The 26,331-nt window shown below is 39.7% G+C and overlaps 1 protein-coding gene across 1 annotated transcript in view; it reads right to left on the bottom strand.

The window, feature by feature from the left end:
* Positions 1 to 20,430: 20,430 nt before the first annotated feature.
* dgcr6 (DiGeorge syndrome critical region gene 6) overlaps positions 20,431 to 26,331 on the bottom strand; it is a 6,077-nt gene continuing 176 nt past the window's right edge. The window contains exons 1-5 of the mRNA XM_017702736.2: positions 26,215 to 26,331; positions 24,352 to 24,512; positions 24,167 to 24,267; positions 23,411 to 23,551; positions 20,431 to 21,093 (exon numbers count right to left, since the gene is read on the bottom strand). The exon at positions 26,215 to 26,331 is cut by the window's right edge and continues 176 nt beyond it. Of these exons, the coding sequence (XP_017558225.1) occupies positions 21,013 to 21,093; positions 23,411 to 23,551; positions 24,167 to 24,267; positions 24,352 to 24,512; positions 26,215 to 26,321 (591 nt within the window). The 5' untranslated portion in view covers positions 26,322 to 26,331 and the 3' untranslated portion in view covers positions 20,431 to 21,012. The remainder of the gene's footprint in view (positions 21,094 to 23,410; positions 23,552 to 24,166; positions 24,268 to 24,351; positions 24,513 to 26,214) is intronic.

A 26,331-nucleotide genomic window follows, 5' to 3' on the forward strand; every position in this document is an offset into this window, starting at 1 on the left:
GCGATGCAGTGATCCTGACACGGTAGTGTGGGTTTGTGCTGCAAAGAGTGGAGTGTTCACTGTACTTCTAGAATAGTCCAACAAACCAAAAATATCCTGCCAACAGTGTCCTGGGTCCTGAAACTGACAACTGATGAAGGATTCGAGAACTGGTTCTGGAGATCCACCTTTCTGGAGAGTCCAGTTCCAACTGCAATCTGCCACATCTGTTCCAGGTAATTAATTTCTTCAGAAAATTGAGATTGGCTGGATCAGATACAGCAGCATCAGAGGAGGGGAGAGGCAGCATGGTGGAACTGACCTCTTCAGGAGTAGAGCTGGTGACCAATAAACGAGGGGATGACTAAGGCAAACTGGGCATCAACAGATGAGATATTTTCTTTACCTCTACAAGGTGGACCAACAAGGTAGGTGTGTCTAATAGAGTGGACAGTGAGTGGACACAGGGCTTAAAAACTCCAGCAACATCACTGTGTCTGATCCACTCATATAAAACATCCATTTAAGAAAATTAGGCACTGCTTAATAAAAAAGAAAATGGAAAAAAAATTCTTTCTATACACTCACTGGCCACTTTATTAGGTACAAATAAATCAAAAGAGCTGTTGTTTACAAAATGTAATCCACACATATTAGCAAACTATTTCACAAACTTACATTTAATAACAGTTTTTACCTTTTCTACCATCTCACCGTACACATAACATGGTGACCGTTACAGCGATGACATCATAAATAATTTTAACTACACTATTAATTACTTTAATATTTAGTATTAACATGAAATGTAATATTCTGATGAATTCATACCCATTAAAACTACTTCTGCTACATGGGTGGTGGTGGTGCATGTACTGCGTAAGTGCAACTAAGTGAACCTAATAAAATGGTCAATGAGTAAATACACTCATCGGCCACTTTATTAGGTACACCTGTTCAATTGCTTGTTAACACAAATAGCTAATCAGCCAATCACACGGCCGCACCTCAATGCATTTAGGCATGTAGAGGTGGGCAAGACAACTTGCTGAAGTGCAGACCGAGCATCAGAATGGGGAAGAAAGGGGGTTTAAGTGACTTTGAACGTGGTATGGTTGTTGGAGCCAGAGGGGCTGGTCTGAGTATTTCAGCAACTGCTGATCTACTGGGATTTTCACGCCCAACCATCTCTAGGGTTTACAGAGAACGGTCCAAAAAAGAGGAAATATCCAGTGAGCGGTCAGTTGTGTGGACGAAAATGCCTTGTTGATGTGAGAGGTCAGAGGAGAATGGGCAGACTGGTTCCAGATGATAGAAAGGCAACAGGAACTCAAATAACCAACCAAAATCTCTGAGGAACATTTCCAACACCTTGTTGAAAGTAGGCCACGAAGAATTAAGGCAGTTCTGAAGGCAAAAGGGGGTCCAGCCTTTTACTACCTAATAAAGTGACCGGTGAGTATATATTTGACGGGCCCGAATAATATGATTTTCTGGCCTTGTGCTTCAATGAAATAGAAGGATAGTCAGTTGTGTAGTTTACTTCCAAGTTTTACTTTACTTTCATAACTGTGTGTACCTTAAGCACACATGTGACACCCTACACCTTCCTTTTTTAAGCAATGCTTAACAATTTAAAGCCAATAGTTTTTTTGCACATTGGTAGTAAATTAGTCAGAATTGTTAGAATAAGAGAGGTGAAAAGTTTCTACTGAGAAATATTGAATTCAAACATACTCTATCTTGATTATGTGGAGGGTGATGCTAGTTTTCTTTCATTCTTTAAACTGAAAAAGTTCTGGATTAAACTATGTGGAAGACCACACAGGTCAGTGTCACTAAATCAAACAGATGTAAGGTAAGCAAAACTCAGTCATTCATGGGTTTTGAATAACTTACCTGTTGAAAAGATAAATGCTAATGCACTTGTATGTGTGCCTATTATCAAAAATATGAGACCTTGTACTCAAAATATGTTCTAGCATAATGTGACACCAAATGCAGTAGCTCTAGGGCTAGTTTTCTCATAGCTCATCTGAAGCAGCAATCTCAATAATATATCACTCAAAGCTGATCGCTGCATCACTCTTCATCTGAAATGAAAACCTGATGCAGAGGATAGAAATACTGGAGACTCTACAACCCTTGCTGGGAGTCAGAGACCTGTTCTATATCTATTGTTATATGTGAGTGTCTGCATGTTTACTCATGTCATATGTCTTTAGTATTCTTTTAAATCACTGTATGTTTACCTACTTGTCAATCAAATGTGTTAAATCGCCCCTAAGAAGTGTGTCCTGCCTCAGTGCCCCTCCGGTTAGACTGATGTGTAGCCTTCACAAGCTAATTCTTCAATGGCTCTATGGGTTCACACCCATAGGACAGTGTGCTGGCAGCACTGCAGTAATACAAAGAGACACAGATCACAAAATCTGAAGATTTACATTTCTTTTTTATTTTCAGCATTTATGAAAAATAGGAAAAAATAGGTCTAGAATTGACCCTGGTTTATGTTCCTAATAAAGTGGCAGGGCTGTTCAACTCTGGCAATATTTCCCATTATAAGAAACTGCGTCTCCTCTGAAGAAAATAACTCATTGCCTCTTGTTCATTTCTTTTCTCTGCATTTGTGTGGTTTAGCATGCATAAAGAGTATTTCATCACTGGAAAATGAGCTAATCGTTCGTTAGAAAAGGAGAAACGCTCTTACACGGTCTTTACAAGGATGCAAATTAGGAACACGATATCCAAATACGGTGGAGTTTAATTTTCGAAAACGGTAATTATTATGCTGAAGGCAAAATGGAATTTTCGTTTTACATTATATTGCATGTGTCTAATAACTGAGCAAGTTAATCTAAAACAACACTTAAACACAGAATAACTGGAGTGGTTTTTGGCCTGCTTCATAAACATGGGCAATAAGCTGGTGTGTTGGAGGGTTGCAGTCCTGTTTTGACTGTGTGCCAGGATGTGAGGGGTATTCCGAAATTGTTCTCAGTAGTGTATTTTGACAGCAGGACAATCCCTCAGCCGGAAATGTCAAACTCAATTTAGCTGAAGACGTTACTGAATTATTTTAATGATGTTGCATGCTACACTAGTTTAAAAGTGTTCGAGAAAAAATGCAGTCTTGACCCCCATGGTCATTGCATTCATACACTCACTGGCCACTTTATTAGGTATACCTTGTATACTCAGACCAGCCCGTCTGGCACCAACAACCACGCCACGTTCAAAGTCACTTACATCCCCTTTCTTCCCCATTCTGATGCTCGGTCTGCACTTCAGCAAGGTGTCTTGCCCACCTCTACATGCCTAAATGCATCGAGTTGCGGCCATGCGATTGGCTGATTAGCTATTTGTGTTAACAAGCAATTGAATTGTACCAAATAAAGTGGCCGATGAGTGTACACAGGAACAGGGTGTTGTTAGCATATTAGCATAAAAATGAGGTGAAAAGAAAATCCTCAGATGCAGAATAAAAACCAGCGGCCTCTTGCTGACTTGTCAACCCCGAATGTTTGGTTCTTTTCTTTGGCGCAGGTAAAGTCCTGAGCTATGGCTACTTGCAAGACGGAATGTAGCGCATTTTATCTGTTAGAGAATCTGGTTTTCTTTCTGAAGGAGAAAATCTGTCCACAAAGGAGTGTGCTTCCAAACATTCGCTTGCGCAAAGGCGCCCTTTAGGCTGAGCTGCAGCGTGCCATCCGGAATGAGTGGCGGAAACCGTGTTCCACTGACTGAAGCGAAAAAGTCTTTGAGTGTGCTGTTACACTGCAGTTCTGTCAGTTCCATTTGTACGGCCATTAGGTTCAGTCTCCACATCACTGGCAAAAGGCTTTGTGAAAAGTTGAAATCTCTATTCCTGTGTCATAAAGTCTGGGAATCCTTGCAAATTTGAAGGGAAGCAAACTTAGTTTGCTAGCAAAACATGACAGAAAAGCTGCAGTGGCTGCTGTTCAGTAGGGAAAGTGCTGCCTCGAGGTGCCTCGTTGTCTTTGGCTCTCCAATAAACAGTTTTGTTTTCAAGGCATTCACCGTATTATATGCAGGACAACATGTTTGCACCCCTATAGTGTTTCATTCTGTATCAGTTATGTGACGTGAAAGCTTGGTACATCCACATATTCAGCTTGTTCACAAACAACTGGAAATGTCTGTTTTAGCCGTTTGCAAGAATGCTGCTGCAAAGAGCCTCCTGATGTATTATGCAGGAATATACTGTCACTTCACCTGGGCATTTCTCCTCCTGCATTGTTTTCCTCTTATCTTTGCTACCAGTCCATTCTCTCCTACCACACAACTCCACCTGTCAGCAGCAAGCATGCAGGTTTAACCAATGCTGGCTTCACCCTATTCATAACATCAATGTTTTTGACAGCTATATGCATAAAATTAAAGCTGCATTCCTTTGTACTCAGAAATACCACCATATTGTACAACTGTACAATGGAGCAGTCATCTTAGTAGGAATTTCCAGTCAGAAACTGGTGCCAGCAATATACACTCACCAGCCACATTATTAGGTACACCTTGCTAGTAAAAGGTTGGACCCCCTTTTGCCTTCAGAACTGCCTTAATTCTCCGTGGCAAACTTTCAACAAGGTGTTGGAAACGTTCCTCAGAGGTCTTGGTTGGTTATTTGATTTACTGTTGCCTTTCTGTCATCTCGAACCAGGGTTTCTCATTTAAATGTTTACAAAACATCTTTATGTTTCTAGGTCCCTATGATGCTCCCCAACCCCTGCGCTCTATCTTTGAAAATTTTGAAAACAGCTCTACGTTCCCAGAAACTTTCATAGGAAAACATCTGTGTTGTCATGATGCTTTGATTCTATTTTTCCAAAACGAAAATAAGAGTAACCTCCATTCCTCTGGTATTTTTACATGCTCATATATTCTGGTGTTCTGCGTTCAGTAAATGAAACCTGCAAAGCAACTACTGACAAACATTATGTATCCTACACTGTGACCTTCAAAAAATGGTTCCAATTACAAAGTTTCTCATTTCTAATTAGGTGAGGCTAGCTGAGCTGAGGTAAAGTGATTTCCTATTGAATAATCTGCTCCTTGGTGAAGCCGTTACCTTGGGATCTCATTGATAGATTCCCTTAATATATTATACTTAAGTATGATGTATCATTTGAAGATCTGAACATAGGACTCTGGGAACATAAGATGCTGGGAACATAGTTACACTCCCATAGCGGAATGTCCAAAAGTGCATTACTGTCCTCGCTCTCTCTAGATCAGTAGGGTGGCCCTCGCTTTACCCCATCTCTAAGGGCAATGGTAGCCATTGTGGGTGTCTGTTACCTGACATAACAAAATTGGCATTTAGTGTCTTCAAAACACATTGAGCTGTCTAATGATGCAGCTTAACAAAGGAAGCACATGCATACTAGGCAGACAGAGATAGATAGATGGAACTTTAATGATCTCGGAGGAAAATGCAGTGTTTCAGTAGCAAGACATATAATTACTCATAAGCTTACATAAACTATGCAGAAAATACAAAATAGAAATAAGTCTAGACAGAAGTTAAAGTAAAAGAGAAATAAAGTATATCTATTTACATATTCACATGGCGTATGAGACAGATTGGCTGTATTTACAGACAGCAGGCACTGAGTGGTGTGAGGTCTAACAGCACATATAGACATGATGAGCTGCATCAGTATTACTGTATAAAGTAAAGTGCACAGTGAAAAGTGTCATTACAGTAATAGCTGTGATGCACTGCACAGTGTGTATTAATCAGAGATACAGTAATGTGGTTCAGCTCAGTTTAGACAGCAGAGGATCAGTACCGGATCTGCAATAAGGAGACTCGCTGTAGAGCCGTATAGCAGTGGGTCAGAAAGATCTCACACGGCCTCTTTAACACAGCACAGCTGTAACAGACGCCACTGAATGAGCTTCTCCGTTCATCCAGCGTAGCATGCAGAGGGTGTGAGGTGTTGTCCAAGATGGGTAGCAGCTTGTTGAGCGTCCACTGTTCTGCTACAACCTCCAAAGAGTCCAGCTTGAATCCTACAGCAGAGCCAGTCTTCGTAATAAGTTTGTTGCCCTCATCCTACTAGCATGGTAGCATACAATCTAGTGTCATGCCATGCCCAACATAATTGGTTTGCTTTGTGATAAATAATAGTCACTCTCATACCTCTCCTGGCATAGCCTACCCTGTACAGACACCTTTCTTGGCCATAATCACAAGCTTGCTACTAGCTTGGTGTCTTTAATTCCAGCCAGTGGGTGGACCAATAGCCACCATTGCTTTATAAATTCATCCGTAATTCATTAATTCATTCATTAATTCTGTCCTCTTGAGAGCTGTTCACAAGCCATATTCATTTATGGCCAGATTAAAATGTTTTATGGGCCAGATCTGCCCCCCTAGGGCCTTGAGTTTGACGTATGTGCCCCAAGTAATCAACAAGCCTATATTAACACCAGAAATAAAACCTAATTGTATGAATGCTTCCTTCTTTCTGAAGTTCAGAGTTGCCAGCCAAGATGATTTGCAGTACTCTATAGTTCTTACCTGATGTTGCGTGAAAACACTGTTACTGTATATTGTATCTTGGCAAATCAGGATTTAGTGAAGCAAGTAAATACAATACTATTCATTTACATCACATTTTGCCTTTACTTCTTTAAACTTTTTATGTATGCTTTAGTGAGCTTAATTTGTTGGTGCAGTATTCTATTAAACAGTGTTGTATCCTTCAGCCTCATCAGTTGGACAGAATTCTCAACTTTATATGGTTTTAATGTTTTTGTTCATGAGTTGTTTTGCTATAGTATCCAGCATGCATTACAACGGTCATTAAAATACATCACACAACTATTGGGAATCCCTGTGTCAACCAGTTGTCAATCACTAATTTATAGGCTAATTAACACAATTAAGCTTGCAGTAGTTTGACTTTTACCCTGGTCGTCTAACAAAATCGTTTTAAAAATGGACTTCATTCAGCACAAAATCGAAAGTCAGAGACATGAAAGCCATACAGATCCATTGAGTATCAGGGTTGGATTCATCTGTTTGAGTAAATGGTTATTTACACTCACCAGGCACTTTATTAGGCCCACCTTGCTAGTAAAAGTTTGGACCCCATTTTGCCTTCAGAACTGCCTTAATTCTTCATGGCACACTTTCAACAAGGTGCTGGAAACGTTCCTCAGAGATTTTGGTTGGTTATTTGAGTTCCTGCTGCCTTTCTATCATCTGGAACCAGTCTGCCCATTCTCCTCTGACCTCTCACATCAACAAGGCATTTTCGTCCACACAACTGACCGCTCACTGGATATTTCCTCTTTTTCGGACCGTTCTCTGTGCCTAATAAAGTGGCTGGTGAGTGTGCATCGTAATTATCAATTAAAGACAGTTACTATTTTATACAGCTTTAACAGCACATATCTATCTTCCTAGCTCTAATGCTGGCTATCTGCCGTCCTTCAGCATTCACAAGCTAGTGAACAAAACATGCCTTAAGCAGCTGTAGCTTCAAGGTATGTCACTAAAAGGTTTCCTAGACTTTAAACTAGAAAATCTTGCTGAAGAGGTTATGTTTGAGCATGTTTAGAACAGATGTAGCAAGGGGTGATTTTTCATTTTGGCCCTTTAAGGAACTGACATATCTAATCTCAATCAAAATTTCTGACCACAGTAGCACAAATTGCAGAACTGTGTCAGTTGCATTTCACAACTGGGAAATTTAGAACCTGTTTTCCTGAAATTTTTCATGTTTACACATTTTAAAAACAGAAACATTCCCATAAACAGTAAGCAGTTTAAATTTATTTCTGAGTGGCTTGGCAAGACGAAAATAAACATATGTTTTTCACACTTAACTGAGCACACCGTGGGCAGTGTTCAATCGCAGAAGGTTAATTTAATCATAAGGAAATAAAGCGGCCACATGTGTAGCCTACTGTATGTACTATATACGTTTGATGACTGTCAAAGTTCCAGCCAACCAGAAGTCAAATTAGGATGAAAAGTTTCTTTCATATTGTATGATTTTCAGAGCTATTAATGCAACGCTTTTCCCAAGCCTACATGCTGTGCCTCTGTCTATCCCGACAGTCGTCCCTGAATTATTGAAAACACGGTGAAAGAGAGTTGTAATTTTGATGATTCCAGCCCAAATAAAATCTTAATCTGTGGTACATCTTTTAGCAAATCTTGAGCCATAAGAGTTTAATCAAGAACTGAAATATTAAGTGGTAATCACTCTGCAGGGGGGTATTTCAACATAGCTGCGCTCGACTTTCGTGGAGCCTGATGTAAACTGTCCTTAATATGGATTAGATTTTTTAATGAAATATTTATCCGCTGCCAGGGCTGAAAGTTATTAAAGGTATCGGAGATCTTCTGAAATAAATGGGGAAGCATGTAAGGATTTTTCAGTGGAAAAGCCAGGCAAGAGCTTGACATAGATATTGCTGAAGATAACTTTTATGCACAAATGATCTTAAGATATTCATGCTCAAGGACTGCGGGGCTCAGCTATGTTTCGTCACTCAATTGATAACGCAGTGGTTTGCCGAAGCACTACAAAGAAGCCACTGTGTACACAGGCCTGTTCCAGCACCACTTATATGGATTCACTGGGAGCCAATAGTGTGATTTGGTGGACTGGAGCAAAAAGCAGGCGAGGCAGAAAGTGAGATACAGCCCAGCCATTTTCAATTTCCTCTTTATATTGCCTGCTGACTCATCTATCAAATGAAGTAATTTAGTTTGTGGAGTTAACAACAGTGCCGACTAATCAAATTGGACAGTGATATTGCATAATCTCGTAATCTCCCATCAGCCCTTCGTTGATGTTCGAGGGCTGGTTAATGGCTGGTATCGGCCATGAATTTTCCACCAATTTAATGAATGGCCGCAATGAGATGGGAAACGAGCCAATTGGCCGGCTCGTTACACGTGGCAGCCAATCGAGGCGTGGCAGAGAAAGACCCCGCCATGACATCGTGTGAATAAATGAGATTGTTCCGGGGGGCCAGCGGATGGAAATGGATATGTGTTGGTATAGGCTGGTGTGCCAAGCTGCCCCAACATCAGCTTGCATAACCAAGCAATCAAATAAATAGTGTTGGCCTGTCTAAACCGGCATGTGGGTCAACTGTTCACAGCCGCTGATGACACTTTCCTCTATTTCGGGCTTGGAACATTTTGGTCAGTACACTAATCATTACAGACTTATTCAGATCATTCCAGGCCTCACAAATGAAAAGTGAAAAGCAATCAGGCTTGAGAAACAAGGCGCAAAGCAGGAGAGAAAGAAAATAAGAACGGCAGGCGAACATGTACTCACAGATTGTGACGGATGGCAATTACAATATGCACGCAATGACACAGACACGTACTTATCTTCTGCTGAGAGCGCACTTGAATTACTCTTTTGTGTATCAGAAGTGTTTATCCTGGCAAATGTCCTGATGACAATTCATCAGTATGGCAAATGCAAGTATGACAAATTTGTATGTTTCCAGCAAATGATTCATCTACCGAAACCACCAAAGCACTCACGAAGTATCGAACTATGCATAACAGGTTGTCATTTGCCATTTACGAACATAAAAGACTCATTAATGCAAGTTTCACCTGCATCAAGGTGGCCCACCACTAGCAGGTGTGCTAGTGGTCGGCCAAAACTTTAGGCTTAGGTTTATAAGAGGTACAATAATTTAGAACTGCTTTATAATAGATGTTTAATATTTATTATCACAGTCACCACCACTTTACTGTATTCATGGGAACTTAAATCTCATGTACATATTGCAAATTTCTCTTTATCTTTGTTTTAAATTATTAAAGTGTTTTCTCTTTTACATAAATGGTTGCAACTATAACAACTGCATTTTCCCTCTGGGATCAATAAAGGATTTTGATTCTGATTAAGTCTCTGGTCAAATTACATGTTTTCTTTATTTCCAAAGTAAAAATAAGTTATTACACCTATGCATATTTTATTACATTGTTTATTCAGTAAAGATAACACATTAAGACTAAAGTTAAATGTGTTTTATGCAAAAAAAAAAAAAAAAAAAATTTACGTTATGCACTGTAAATCTAAATTAGTTGACATTCCTTAAAAATATGCAAATGTATTCCTTCAAAAAAGTAAGTAAAGTTACTTAACAGGTTCGAGTTTAAATTACTGTAATATGAGTGATAGTTACTTTGCAATTTTCAATGATCCCCATTTTTTTTGACCAAGTAAGGTTCAGTCATAATAAATAGTTTCCACTGAGCTAGCAGTACTATACTTATACATTATGCTTACTCTCAATTCGTTAGGTTAACTTAAATCAAATATAATATAATTAAGTTAATTAAAAGACCTCCATTATATTAAATTGACTGTTCTGTACAGTAACAATGACTTAGATAAGACTATCATTCTGAGGACCAGTTTCATGTCATTCCGTTAGAATTCATGGAAAAAGTCTGAACTGATAAAGCTGAACACAAACACCATCACAGTGATAACAGCAAAAACATCTAAGATGTTCTCAAACTTAACATTTAGAATGAGAATAGCATCTCACACAAACAATAACATGTTGAAAAAGTAATTACAATCATCAATCACAAGTCCCAAAGTCTGAAAATCCGGATGATTTTATGTGTGCAACAGTTCAGAGCAGTGTTTGTCAGTCTTGTATTGACTAAAGGTTTTGACTTATGATCAAATCAGTTAAAATTGCCACTACTGAAAAAGTCACTACCAAAACATTTGTTTTTACTGTTTTTCAATATGGTAGACTCAGCAAATTAAAAGTTATGCATTAAAATGGGTTTATTTTCCTTTCAGATCAACAACACATGCAGAGATGTTCAGAGTGTTGCATACAACTGCAGCCAACGTCCTAGAATAGGTTGTAAGCAAGTGGCACTGAGCCCATATGAAGTATTGCTCTCTAAAGTAATTCTCCGTTCAACTTGCACTTGAAGAGAAAGCTTATTGAGTTCCTTACATATAGAAATACGATTAGCAAATTACATGGAGAAAATGCAAGCTTAAGCAGTCCAAACCCATGGCCACAGGGCTATTGTGTATGTTGGGCTTCTATTGATTTATTTCGGTAATTGACTGTCTGGAGAGTTCTTCTAACCTGGATTTCCAAACCATAATCAGTTTGCGAGTGGTAATTACCAACACCTGCCTCCAAGGCCTTCCACTCACACTCGCATCTACTTATACAGATGTTGTTCAGCATACATACCCCAAAATGGCTTTACTACTGATCTTAGCAAGAGCAACTCTACAACCATTTATGCAACAGTTATGCATGTGGTCTGAATTATAGTCCACTTTTCACATATCGGTTGTTGTCCTAGTTGTACAGTGTGTTTTAGCCTGCTGGGTGACCTTAGACTAGATTAATGCTTTCAGAGATGCAGGGACAGCATAATGACTTGAGGGTTGCTGTTGAAATAGTGCTGGGACTCACAAAGCAAAACGTAACCAGAGGCTAAAGGTTCAATATGCTGGTGTGAGGTAGTGTGACCTTGAACAAAACACTTAACCTCAGGTTTCTGTATAGGTTCTGCTATTCGGCTGCAGATGACAGGGTTATTTATGATCCTGTGCAGGCCTGAAATTTTTCACTTATGGGATGTTTACCTATCCAGAATTAGCTTACAGTACATTACTTAGCTTCAAAATTGCAGGTACATCACAAGTAGCCTGAAAAGTACACTATGCATTGAATGTATTTAATTCATATGTGTATAATTTGTTAGGGGCGTAATGGTGCATCATGAAAATGCGATATGGCAATGCAAAACTGCGGATTGTGGAGAATGGATGTCCTATTAAATGTTCATAGTAACTGTATTGTTTGAACCATGAGCATGCAACTAGGCAGAACCAACATCTCAGGGCAGCTCTCCTCCTGCTTCCCAGTTCTAGTGTTATTAGTTAGTTGTGTAATATGATTGTGATTACAGTCATAATTTTTCTTCTTTCAAGTTTTTTCTGAATTTTGTGAGAATCATGAACCCAGTATTAAAAATCAAATCGAATAATGGATTGAGTGTATTATTACACCCCTAATGATTTGTATGTGTCATTTCCACAAAAATAAAATATGTTACAATTACTTGTTTAGTAGTGTGTATAAGCAGGTATATAGCCTATACTCACCTCTAGGGTGATTCCTATAGGCATTCAGGTTCGTGTTAGCTGGCCAGAATACCAGCATTCAAAACATGTGCTGGTTACCAGAGTTTTTCTAGCAGGGATGTCGTTTGAATGGGGCGGCTAAACTTTTCCATACAACTGTAGGTGCATTGTGCAAACTGAGGCTATTAGAGCTACCAGGGTTGGGATAGCTACTGAAAAATTAGTAGTTAACCACTTTGTAGCTACTTTCCCAAAATGTATAGTTATCTACAATTTAACTACTTTTCCAGAGAAAGTAGTGGCTACTTTTTGAAAAGTAGTGGCTACTTTTTAGCTACTTTCAAAGCGTGAGTGTCAGAATGTTTGTGAATCTCCACCTGACACACCAAACAGGCCCAACTGACAGTGTGAACAAGACACTGCAGGTAATCCTGTGCCAGAAAGAAACACACAATTAAAAAGCTGCAAATATACAAAAAGACCACCAAAAGTAAGTTTAGGTGTAACCAACAATCAAACTTATACAACCAAATGCCAACCAAAAAAATTAGACTTAAAAAAGGCAAAGTCAATCATTCCAGGTTTTTTTCCTAACAAAAATCAACAAAAATAACAAACCAAAGAATTTAGTGCAAAGCATTGTCAACTGTTGAAATAAAACTGCAATTTAAACATTCCAGCCAGAAATGTACAGACATGACACTCAGACGCCTTTGTTAAACATCAGCAACACTTTAGCCTCAAAATTCTCATTAGTGACTCTGGCTCTGATTTGGAGTGAGAATCAGGCCTGAGTTATCTCTCCACTGCTGCAGAGCTGTTGCGGCTCCACAGCAGAACTAGAATTTTAGGTAAAATAACATTATTGTCATTTGCTGTAAAATCATTATAACTCACAGTACTAACACAGTTTTCATAATAAACGCCGGTGTTAGCACATAACTGCTAAGATTGACGCGCAGACACACACAGCAATTCTGACAGTCTCGTCTAGCTCGTAACTGACGACATGGCAAAGAGAAAGATTTAAGACGAACATCGGTCATTTGGAGACGAATGGACTTATCTGCATTTCAAAGCATTCCAGCTGGTTACTGATACATTTAATCTGCAGCAAGAAACTGTCAAACATAATTCACAAAGCTGAAGTCTTCTCTTTCGCCAGCTTCTCGTTCGAATTGTCCCGTTCCACCAGGCTCATGTACAGATAGACCCCTAGTGGTGCTCAAGCACCTGCCCTTTTGCCCTGGATGAGATAAGTGCCCTTTCTGCTGGAGCCCAATTATTTTCTTCATTCATTAATATTTAAAAATAAAAATTACCCTCTCTGTCATCAATTCCCCCCAAAAGTGTTTTGATATCTGATGGGCATTTATTTACGTTCTTGTGAGGATGTTCCTGTGAAGCATCTACTACTTGATATACATGCTACTTGAACGATCCTGCTCCCTTCACCTCAGTAGAGAGCCTCGCCTCCTTAGTACATAGTTGTATTATATAGAGTATATTGGATGCTTTATTTTTATTTCATTTATTCAGAGCAGAGTTTTGCTATGTTTTAAGTTAGAATATTTTTTGATGATTATTTAATATTATTAAATAATTATTCAGATTAAATATTATTATTATTAAAAAGTGCGCACAATATGGCCTTGTCTGTTTTTCATTTATTTATGCAATATGATCATTTGAGTTATTTGATTAGATGTGTATTGATTGTGTTAACAAAAATAAATATACAAGTTAAACATCCTACTGTTTTTTTATTTTATGAATAATTTTGGCGATGGGTGCCCTTTTGAGCACCTGCCCCCAAAAATGTCTGTGCACGTGCTTGCGTTCCACCTTATGTAGCAGTACATTCTGGTGTCTCAGGCACCATTTAAGGTGGAACAGGATAATTTGAACAAGAAGCTGGTGAATGAGAAACTGACTAAAGCCTCATAAGAAGTTGGACTTTGAGAAACATTTTTACAAGAAACTTTTGTGGGAAAAAGTTTCATGATGGAGATGCGAGTGAAAAAAGCAGCGACAACTGACCTGAAGCAGAACAAATGAAGTGTGTGTTTTTGTTTCTATTATTTTTAGGCTGTAATAGACATACTTAGGTGGTTTCATTTTTGCTGACAGGACAAAACGGCTCTTCTTAACATTTCGGTTGTCGACTTGAGCTAACCCTACTAGGAAGGTGTGATCAGCGCATGGGACCCGCATATGCCCATTAGCTGGAACTGTCCACGTCTATCAGAATTACAGTCGCCACCAACACAGTTAACCGCATTCTATGGCTCATTTTGCGCAGACTGCCTGAAGCCTGTAGTGTAAATGTAACAAAAATTATTACTATAGCTACACAAAATTTTGTAGATGCTACAGCTACTACCTACATCTCATAAAACTGTAGTGGCTACAGCTATTAGCTACAAAAAAATTTAGTTACCTACAATTTGTAGCGCATTACTTAGCTACTCCCCATCCCTGAAAGCTACCCATATGGAAACATATATGGAAAAGCTCACATAAAATATATTTCAAATAAACAAGACATCAAATCACTAAACTGTTTTTTTGTGCTGTATCATTACCTACACTTTCTTTTCGACATATAAAGATAAATTTGGTAGCACTCAAAATTAAGAAACAGCAATATTTTCAGATTTTAGTTTTGAAATGAACTAATTCTAATTAATGAATGAATTTATCCTCCTAGGTTGCAGAGGGTGCAAGAGCCTATCCCAGTGCTCACTGGATGAAAGGTAGCAAACACCCTAGACAGGGCACCAGTCCATCACATGGCTACAAAAATACATGTCCATATATTTATTTTTCCATATGGGGCCCTTCAGCTCTGGCCATTAATATCAAAAAATCACTTACACAGTTGTGCTAGCGCCAGTATGGGATTCCACATTAACCATATTTGGCTGTTCTAGATTTCAACAAACATTCATCTAAACAGAAACCTACCTTGTGAGTAGAGCTTGTCAGTTGGGTGGCCCACATAAAATTCAATTAGGGGTGTAGATTAGAAAGCACAGCAGACCCAGACACTAGCAACACAATGATTGCCAAATACAGGTAAACTGAAGACAAAACTGAGCTAAACTTAGAAATAATGCACACTTTGGAATAAAATGGGTTTAAGCATGATTTCAGTACACACACACACACACACACACACACACACACACACAAACATTTTCAAAGCCACTTCTCCCTCAGGGTCGCAAAGGGTGCCTATCCCAGCGGTCATCAGATGGAAGAAAGATTCACCCTGGACAGGTCCATTGCAGGGCAGACAGACACACACACACAATCACACACACACAGTTTTCAGGAAGATGTGATAGTAACCACTGTTTTCTTATTTGGGATTTGTTCTCAGGTCAGAAAAGAATCTACGCACACTCAAGAACAAAACACGTCATGAATCTGACAGAGACCTTTTCTTAAGACCTTTCTCTTAGGAATATAGTGTTATAAGTGAAAGAGGCCCATACAATTCAGTTTGCATAGAAAAGAGGCTGTAAGGTAAAATCTATTGGAATCAGCTTGACCCCTCCTGAACCAGAATCAGAGAAATGTACTACTTAGAGAATAATAACAGCAGGCCTGAGCTGTGCATATGTGGTGCCTTTTTTCTATGTATTTGCATAGCAACAGGCCTGTTTTCTCATTTTTCTCATTTTCCTGTTTTCTCATCCATCCCATGTTTCCCTCCTTCTCTCCTTCTTTATTAACCTTGATGAAATAGCGTCTGTGGGCAGTGCATAAATTATGATTTATATTTTAATCAGAGGAAAGCCTGCAGAATTTATATGGAGGGAGTGTATGACATATGGATACGGACTGGCAGGAGTCCATGTTTGCGCAGCACCATGCTTTTATTTATCAGGGAGTGAAAGGTAGGGCTGCAGATGTCTCTCTGTCTCTCTCTCTCTCTCTTTCTGTCTCTCTCCCTTTCTCTCCTTGTGTCACTAGTACATGTCACAGCAGCGTGCTTCAGGGGGAAAAACAGTAGGGATTTAAATTTGACCCTCTGGTACCATCTGGGGGTGGAATTGTGTGTTGCAGACAGAGAAGGGCAGAGCAACTTTAGCCAATACTAAAGATAAAAGTATTATTACATTCCAGGGGTTTCACTACATTTAAAAATTTGTGATACGCTACATTTTGCAAAATGACATATTGCAATACACAGCCACTAATGGAAATTATTCCTGCAATATTTTTTGTCCAAAGAAAAACTTTGTTCTTACATTTGCAGAACTCTAACCCTAACAGATGCTTTTATTTGTAAAGTAGACCAAGAACATTTAATGCTTTCACTTTTATTTAGAGCAATTTTCAGTTCAATATACACTCACCAGGCGCTTTATTAGGTACACCCTGCTAGTAAAAGGTTGGAACCCCTTTTTTACTTCAGAACTGCCTTAATTCTTCATGGCACACTTTCAACAAGGTGTTGGAAACGTTCCTCAGAGATTTTGGTTGGTTATTTGAGTTCCTGTTGCCTTTCTATCATCTGGAACCAGTCTGCCCATTCTCCTCTGACCTCTCACATCAACAAGGCGTTTTCGTCCACACAACTGACCACTCACTGGATATTTCCTCTTTTTCGGACCGTTCTCTGTAAACCCTAGAGATGGTTGTGTGTGAAAATCCCAGTAGATCAGCAGTTTCTGAAATACTCAGACCAGCCCGTCTGGCACCAACAACCACGCCACGTTCAAAGCCACTTAAATCCCCTTTCTTCCCCTTTCTGATGCTCGGTCTGCACTTCAGCAAGTTGTCTTGACCACCTCTACATGCCTAAATGCATTGAGTTGTGGCCATGTGATTGGCTGATTAGCTGTTTGTGTTAACAAGCAATTGAACAGGTTAGGGTTAGCAGGGTGAACAAATAAATAAAGTGGCAGGTGAGTGTACAATGCAATATTTTTGAATTTTTGTTATAAGCACCACCACTCAGTTTCTTTTATCATTATTATTACAGCTTTAAATCTAAGCACATACCTCATGCAAGGCTGCACTACTCATTTTCGGACCGTGAACTGAAGCTGTATTATGTGAATTATGCCATCGAGCTTGAATGTCAGCAAGTAAATTTGCTTTACTAATCCTGAGGCTTTGGTTAAACAAACTTTAAAGCTTAATTTCCATGTGAACTAAAGAGAATAAAATAGTGCATTTGTGATGAAGATATGAATCTGTAGTGATGGCATGTTAATGCTTAGCACTGTGCAGACTGCAATGCCTCTGAGCATAATTGTGAGGAAGCTGGCTGGGAGAAAGGAGGATCAGGCCTTTGAAAACAGCTTTGAAGCAAAGAGTGTCATAAATGAATAACACAACAGCTCCTAAGATTCCAACAAAAGGGAGAAAAGGATTGGCTGAACAGTTGTTTTGGGAGATCTTCAAAAAAGAACAACAGGTCCATGCATGAGTATAGACTCAGAATCTTAATTTGGCCAAGTTCCAGATGTACGAGGAATGTCTCTTGCAGGTGCAGATGTCAACATAAAATAAATATAGAAAATATAGTAAAAAATACCTCTGTAAGTAATATTAAGGATGTGCAATGAGAGAAAAGTACAGATACAATCAAGTTCTAAAGTACTGAAGAACATACACTCAGGTACACCTGTTCAGTTGCTTGTTAACAGCTAATCAGCCAATCACATGGCTGAATTCATTTAGGCATGTAGAGGTGGTCAAGACAAATTGCTGAAGTGCAGACCGAGCATCAGAATGGGGAAGAAAGGGGATTTAAGTGGCTTTGAACGTGGCGTGGTTGTTGGTGCCAGACGGGCTGGTCTGAGTATTTCAGAAACTGCTGATCTACTGGGATTTTCACGCACAACCATCTCTAGGGTTTACAGAGAACGGTCCGAAAAAGAGAAATATACCTAATAAAGTGGCTGGTGTGAGTATATACAGTATGTACAGCTAAAAGAATTGAGCAGCAAATATTAATACAAATGTAAACAATTACAAAATAGATATATTGCAAAAAGTGCACATATGTGCATTTATGGACTACAGTAGAGGAAACTGGGAGGCTCTTATTCTGAAGTATTATGGCTTGTGTAATGATAAATGCCTATTGAGCAGGGTAAGTCAAACTACATCAACTAAGTCAAATCAGCTTTTCTAGAAACTTACTAAACTGTGCTGCTGAAATGACTCTGGAATGGAACTGAAAAACAGAGCTTTCAGATAGAAACTGCACTGCTGTATCCTGTATACATGCCTGAATACACTTTGGTGGAAAAGGCAATGTGGTGATCCTACATTAACATTTACATTTAGCAGACGCTATCAACCAGAGCGACTTACAAGAAGTGCTTTGTCTGTCTAGAGAAAGTATCTTTGCTAGATACCAGTAGGTTAGAGAGAAAGACGGTCCTGAACTCAGATACTGCTAGAAACAAAGTCAGTGTAGATACCCAGAGAAAAGGAACAGAGCTGAACACAGAACTCTGAGCCATACAATACAATACAATAAACTACAAAACACAGTGCAATACAATAAAATATAATATATAAGCGCAGCACAATATATTGCAATCAATACCTAATTCAATGCTCATTTAAGTGCTGTGTAAAGAGACGGTCTTCAGTCTACGTTTGAAGACAGCGAGAGACTCAAGAGTCTCCAGTACAGAGAACAGTCTCAACGCTTGTCTTCCACACACCTTGAAGGATGGCGGGTCAAGCCGAGCTGTACTTGAAGCTCAAAGGGCTCGTGGTTCAGTTTGAGATTCCAAGATTGCCATCAAGTAGGTAGGGGTTGGTCCATTTTTGGCTTTGTAGGCAGCATTAGGGTTTTAAATCTGATGCAGCTGCAGGAAGCCAGTGAAGGGAGCGCAGCAGTGGGGTGACGTGGCTGAACTTGGGCAGATTGAAGACAAGCCGTGCTGCTGTATTCTGGATGAGCTTCAGAGGCTTGATGGCTGCATGGGAAGACCAGCCAAGAGCGAGTTGCAGTAGTCAAGCCTTGAGATGACCAGAGACTGCACTAGCACCTGGGCGGCCTCTCGGGTGAGGAAGGGTCGGATTTCAAGTGACACTAAAGTGATACTAAAGGTTCGAGATTACACCAATCCAAAACCCAATGCTGGGTCAAATAATATGATAGTTAATAAAATGATAAAAGTCTCAGGCTTAATTATTATTAACTATTAAAATGTCCAAACTATGTTGCAAATATAAATAAGAGTTAAACATAATTTTGCCTGAACATCATTTTCACTTATTTAGATGTGAATCTAGAACTCGTTTAGCCAGTCTTTGCTTTCATTTTCTTCCCATTTACAGATGTTTTTTTGCTTCTGGAATCATCCTTTTGCTTTCAAAATCCTTTAGATTTTTTTAAATTTGACTTTTGGCACATTTTCACAGAGAGAGGGTCTTAGAATTGGGCGTCCACTTGTTCATATTGGACATGTCAGAGCAATCCTCTCTTGAAATACTGCAATCAGCATGACGTTCCACCATGTCACTTGAAATCAGTTGACCGACCCTCTCCCCTCTTCCCTCTTCTCAAAAGAAGCTAAAGAAACTTCTCAAAGAGATTCCAGAAGCAAAAAATGTATCAGAAAATCAGCGAACAGAAACAAATGAAGGACTTAACTTCATGAGTAGTAATCTTTTGATAAATCAAGTTTAACTCATTATTTGTAAGAGTAATTAAGACATTTTTAAACTTTACATTTTGCTTGTGGATTTTATTCCTTTTATTTGAAGAAAATGAACTTTATAAAATATTAGAGGTACAAAAATGTGCCTGATTATTTTGCAAATCTATTAAAGACTCAGATGTAGTGGAACGGGTTACATCACTTTAAATGATGAAATTCTGAAGACTTCTGCACTGCAAGTGATATTCTTTGTTTGAACAAGTCGAACATGTTCTTCAACTTTGTTGTGCAAATACTGTACAAGTACAATGTGCTACAGCAAAGTTAATTAAATTCATAATAAAACCGCTGCGGTTTTGTATCTATGCATTTCTAGTGACTGAGCAGTTTGAGCATGGTGCTTTTAGACGGCAATCTTCGTGGCTTGAACTAAAAATTCAAAAAGAAAAAAATAGTAAAATTCTGACAATTGTATTTCATATTTCTTGTACTTTCTATCAAGCTGGTTTTATCTGACAAGTCAACATTCACATTAAAAGAGATGAAAACCTAGTAAGACTGACCTAGTGATATACTGGTAAATTCAAATAAATAAATAAAAATGAGAAAACAACATTTACATTTTTTTATCCAAAATAAAAACACTTCCATTTCAAAAATGTTCTGCAGGACATTTATTCACAGACAGAAAACAATATTTATCTGGAAAAAAAAAAAACATGCTAGAAATCAACAACTGTACTATCTCCAAATGAATCCAAACAAAATCCCACAAAAATACTTACATACTTACAATTTTTTTTACCCCTTTCCCTTTTCTTCAGAAGTGATCCCAGGAGTGCAGTGGTATATTTTAGAGACAGTATTAAGGGACGATTCCTAGATCCCAGCAATGAGTCTTCATGAAAAGCTTTAGAAAGTCTGCTCTCTACAATATCAGTATGTAAGGGATTTACATGATTTGTATACAGCAGCTGGACAGAAGGGAACTCATCATTCTCTGTCAGTGTACCCACTGGCGCTGCTATGCTATATTGCTCCTAATCTGAACTGACACAGATATGGAAAAGACCTAGTACACTGGAGGGAAACTGCAGTCAGTCCAGTCCATCTGCATATGTATGTTTCTGTAAATACAGTGGAGCGTCTCTCCAAAACGTCAGGGGCTCATTATATAACACTCAGCCAAGAGACATGCTGGCCTGAGCATGAACAAACTCCATCCAATCAAATGATGTTGTTCAAGGCAGCGTTCCAGACTGAGACTCCTTCTGCTGTAGCTTCAAAATCAACTCCAGTAGGTTCATCTGCATTGTCACTTCCTGTAAAATGAGAACAGAGAGAAGTTAAGGTTAAGCAAAATGGTCCTCATGAGGAAGACGGCTTAGACAGAACGACAGACAAAAGCTACTAATGATGCTAGTATAACCTACAGATTGGTAACTGCTAAATGACAGAATTGACTGGATAGGGCATCCAGCCATTAATATAGTGGAAAACTAAACTGTAGATGAAACTGTTTTCTGATGTGGCTACATATACTCACTGGCCACTTTATTAGGTACACCTTGCTAGTAAAAGGTTGGACCCCATTTTGCCTTCAGAACTGCCTTAATTCTTTAAGGCACACTTTCAACAAGGTGTTGGAAACGTTCCTCAGAGATTTTGGTTGGTTATTTGAGTTCCTGTTGCCTTTCTATCATCTGGAACCAGTCTGCCCATTCTCCTCTGACCTCTCACATCAACAAGGCATTTTCGTCCACACAACTGACCGCTCACTGGATATTTCCTCTTTTTTGGACCGTTCTCTGTAAACCCTAGAGATGGTTGTGCGTGAAAATCCCAGTAGATCAGCAGTTTCTGAAATGCTCAGACCAACAACCACGCCATGTTCAAAGTCCCTTAAATCCCCTTTCTTCCCCATTCTGATGCTTGGTCTGCACTTCAGTAAGTTGTCTTGACCACCTCTGTGTACCTAATAAAGTGGCCGGTGAGTGTATTTACTCATTGACCATTTTATTAGGTTCACTTAGTTGCACTTATGCAGTACATGCACCACCACCACCCATGTAGCAGAAGTAGTTTTAATGGGTATGAATTCATCAGAATATTACATTTCATGTTAAAGTAATTAGTAGTGTAGTTAAAATTATTTATGATGTCATCGCTGTAACGGTCACCATGTTATGTGTACGGTGAGATGGTAGAAAAGGTCCTAAAAATAATACAAAGAGTAAAAACTGTCATTAAATGTAAGTTTGTGAAATAATTTGCTAATATGTGTGGATTACATTTTGTAAACAACAGCTCTTTTGATTTGTTCAATATGTTAATATTAGCGAGTGATTAGAAAGCTGTTGGATGCAGAGGAGTCCGCCTCTTGATGGTAAACAAACCATATATTTTTATGCATTTCTGCTGTTTTAGTAATTCTTTCTGTAACTCATACCAAATTAAAACAAAGTGATATAATTTCACATTCTTATGGTATCTAATCTATACGATCACTCTTTTATGGGCACTACGTTACGTGTGTGGTGAGACGGAGCCGAGAGCTGTAGCATGTGCCTTTATGACCCCCAGTGTTTTTTTGTTCTTATGTTTGTCAGCTAATAAACTTTGAAGAATCATTACTTGCATAAAGTGGTCACAGATGGATAGTGGTGGTCACAACTGCAGAGTTAAGAAAACTCAGCCAAGCATATAAAAATCCATCTAAAAGGGATCCAGTGGTCAGACACTGACCACTGATAAAGAGCTAGAGTGACTAACAAGATGTGCAAGGAAGAAGATGAGCTTTAGCCTCCAACTGTATACCTACAAAACTGACCATAAAGCATACAGTGTTTAAAAACATCAGCAGCGCTCCACTGGACACACCTATACCAGCACAAACATGTTAATGTGCCACTATCCTGATAATCCACCACCCAACACACACTCACCAGCCACTTTATTAGGTACCGCTATTCAATTGCTTGTTAACACAAATAGCTAGTCAGCCAATCACACGGCCGCAACGCATTTAGGCATGTAGAGGTGGTCAAGACAACTTGATGAAGTGCAGACTGAGCATCAGAATGGGGAAGAAAGGGGATTTAAGTGACTTTGAACATGGCGTGGTTGTTGGTGCCAGATGGGCTGGTCTGAGTATTTCAGAAACTGCTGATCTGCTGGGATTTTCACGCACAACCATCTCTAGGGTTTACAGAGAACGGTCCAAAAAAGAGGAAATATCCAGTGAGCGGCAGTTGTGTGGATGAAAATGCCTTGTTGATGTGAGAGGTCAGAGGAGAATGGGCAGACTGGTTCCAGATGATAGAAAGGCAACAGGAACTCAAATAACCAACCAGAATCTCTGAGGAACGTTTCCAACACCTTGATGAAAGTCTGCCACAAAGAATTAAGGCAGTTCTGAAGGCAAAAGGGGGTCCAACCTTTTACTAGCAAGGTGTAAAAGGTGGCCAGTGAATATATATCTGAACATTGGTGGTCCTATTGTGATTTTTTTGAGGAATAAGGCGTTTACTCTGAGAGTAAACTTTTATGACAGATGTACCTGATAAAAACAGCCAATAAGGCTAGGCACCTATTAGGAGCGCCTTAATAAACAGGCAAGCCTAATGACTAAGCATGTACTTGTGGATTGGTGGTGATGTAGAAGCCAGGCACTCCTGCTTTCTCAAGTGTGTTCTGTTGGTCCAGGACCTTCTGGTCCATCTCAGCTATGATCTTCTCATCCATCATTCGCTGTTCATCTTTTATACGCTGCTCCAGAGCCTGGAAAGCCATGAGACAGAGGTCACATGAGTGCCATGGACATGGGAATGTATTTCTGGGAAATGTGTTATCTAATGGGAATAATGTACTTTTTTTTCCCCTCATTTATCTCTACATTAACTCAAAGCCAAGTGCTGGAGGCTATTAATCAGGTGTCACACAATACAAAAAAAACTTAAATGTTTCCTTCTAACTGCTTGGAAACAGTTGAGTAGAGTTAACTGTGTAAAATATTTTCAAGAAAACAAACCAGCCCAAACAAAACAAACTGTCAGATGCTCTTTTAAGACAAACTAGCAGCAATACGTTTATTATCCTTATTAATGCAATGATCTAAAACATGAAAAATATTGTGATACTGAATTTTATCATTAATCCATTCATAGTTCAGCTAAACAGACATTTACTCTTAGTTCCAATTTTACATAAAAAATACAAAGTTCAAATTGTTTTGCCTTGAAATCGGTAGCCTGATCAGTAGCAGTAACTGTAGACAAGAGATTTCTGATGAATGAAAAGAAAACGACTGATTTGTTCTGGGCAGAAGATTCTTACACCTACGGAAGGACTGATTCCAGTTTGGTGGATCATAACCAATGCAATCCGTTAACTGACCTCAGTTTCTGCTCTTTGGTTTGTTTTTAGCACCGCCAAGTTATGAGATTTGCAGTTCTGTATGGCCAGTTTGTGTTTCCGCATCAGGTCCTGTTTGAGCACTGTTGGAGAGAATTAGAGAGAGACCAGGTGAAAGAGTTGTTCATGCTGAGGTCTGCCCACAAACGCATAAAACACAAACTCACCTCTATGCTCACTGTGCAACTTCTGCCTTTGGTTGTACAGGTTCTTCTCAGTTAAGTGCTGGATGTCCAACAGGCCCTGGACGATCTCATACACAGTCCCGTCTATAAGAGCCTGGGCCAGATCACTCAGCGTAGTATACGACAAGCGCTGCTGAAACGAACTGTAAAGAGAGAACGGGGGTCTGTATAACACATCATCAGCGGAGTTGTAGTAACAAGCTACATTTCGCTGCTGTCGGAAGAAAACCTCGTATCTCCATTTTTGCCATTTTTCAGTTTTTTAAATAATTAGGAAGTACCAGTTGTCCTGTGTGTACATTTCATGATGAACGGACCAAAAGAAACAGCCCAAAATGATGTGAAAAAATTCTGGTTCCATTGACTTACATTAAAAGTTAAGCAGGTTTTTACCTTCTCCTGTAAAGTTACCTTTTTGGAGATAAGGTTTTCTCCCAACAACAGCGATTTGTTAAGTTCCACGTACTCAGACAAAATGATTAAAGCGACATTCCAGCCTAAAACTAGTGTTTATTTACTGAACTATGTAGTATTCTATGGACAGATCTAAAGGGTAATAAATACAAACAAGTTAGCGTTAGTGTAACTCATGAGCTTCTGCTTTGTCAAAGACACAATTGAATTAAAGAACACCTGTGGAGTGACGCACACCTGGCTGTGGAAAATATTAAGTGTCTAACGTAATAGAGCCACTGGCTATCCTACTGGACAAGACTCTCACCTCATGCAGGACAGGTAAAGTTTCTAGACAAGTTAATGTTAGTGATCTGCATTGACCAGCCAACAAATACAAAACAACCTGGAGAAGCATAATAAACACGTAATTCCCCATTTTTTCCACATACACACACACTAGGGGGCAGTGAGCACACTTGCCCAGAGCGGTGGGCAGCCCTATCCACGGCACCCGGGGAACAGTTGGGGGTCAGGTGTCTTGCTCAAGGCCACCACAGTCGGCACTGGGGATCAAACCGGCGACCTTCCAGTCACAGGGCCAGTTCCCTAACCTCCAGCCCACGACTGCCCTTTGGGTTAAGTTACTTGGGTAAGTGAACAAAGTAGAGAAATATATTTAAACCGAACTGAACTGCTCACACTGGTGGTGATGGGAACCAGGCTTCTAATGAGTTTCATGCCTCTAAAAGCCACCTCCGAGAAAGCTTGTGGAGTGGTTATTGATGCTCTGCCTGACGCCCAAAGGCATCGAGTGTGAAAACTGAAGTGCGTTTTTAAAACCACTCACGGTGGAGACGTACACGCAGGGCAAAGTAAGGCAAAGTGCCTAAAAGCCTATTTGATTTTGCATTTTGGAGCTTCAGCACTGTTTCACAGTCATTAACATAACAGCTGAAGATTCAGGGGCGTGTAGGTTCATCACTGGTGGTTCTGGACTGTACTGAAGTTAAAACGCCTGTGTTATATCACACACCGTGGATATCACACCATATCAATCCGAATGTCTTTGTCTGAATCGGGCAAAAAAGTGAAATCAATTCCCTGTTAGCTGCTTTTTTTTTGCAAGCCTGCGATAATAAACTTCAGCGCGCCGTCAGCGTCCGCGGGGGGACGGGTTGCCCTTCTGAGTCTTGGTTCCTTTCCAGGTTTCTGGAAAGGTTCTCTTTCTCTTTCTTCCTGGCCACCGTGGCCACCGGCGAAGCTCTGGGGGGCTCGGACCCGGATTGGTCTTGGTCTTTCTGTAACACTGACCGCTCTGTGAAGCTGCTCTGGGACACCTGCTCTGAGAAGCTCTGTATAAACACACCTCGCTCGCGATCTGTTCACACCAACACAAGCGGCTCTGACGGCTCTGTTCGCACGGCTGAGGAGCTCAGCTGTTCACGGTACCTCGGCAGGTCTTTGCCCAGCGCCTGCAGCTCGGACAGCAGGTAGTAGTGCCTCTCCTGCTGCTTGGCTGGATCGGCGCGCTCGTCATACAAGCAGTACTTCTCCATTCCCGCCTAG

Source organism: Pygocentrus nattereri, chromosome 28 (assembly GCF_015220715.1).
Source record: "Pygocentrus nattereri isolate fPygNat1 chromosome 28, fPygNat1.pri, whole genome shotgun sequence".
Classification (NCBI taxonomy): Eukaryota; Metazoa; Chordata; class Actinopteri; order Characiformes; family Serrasalmidae; genus Pygocentrus; species Pygocentrus nattereri.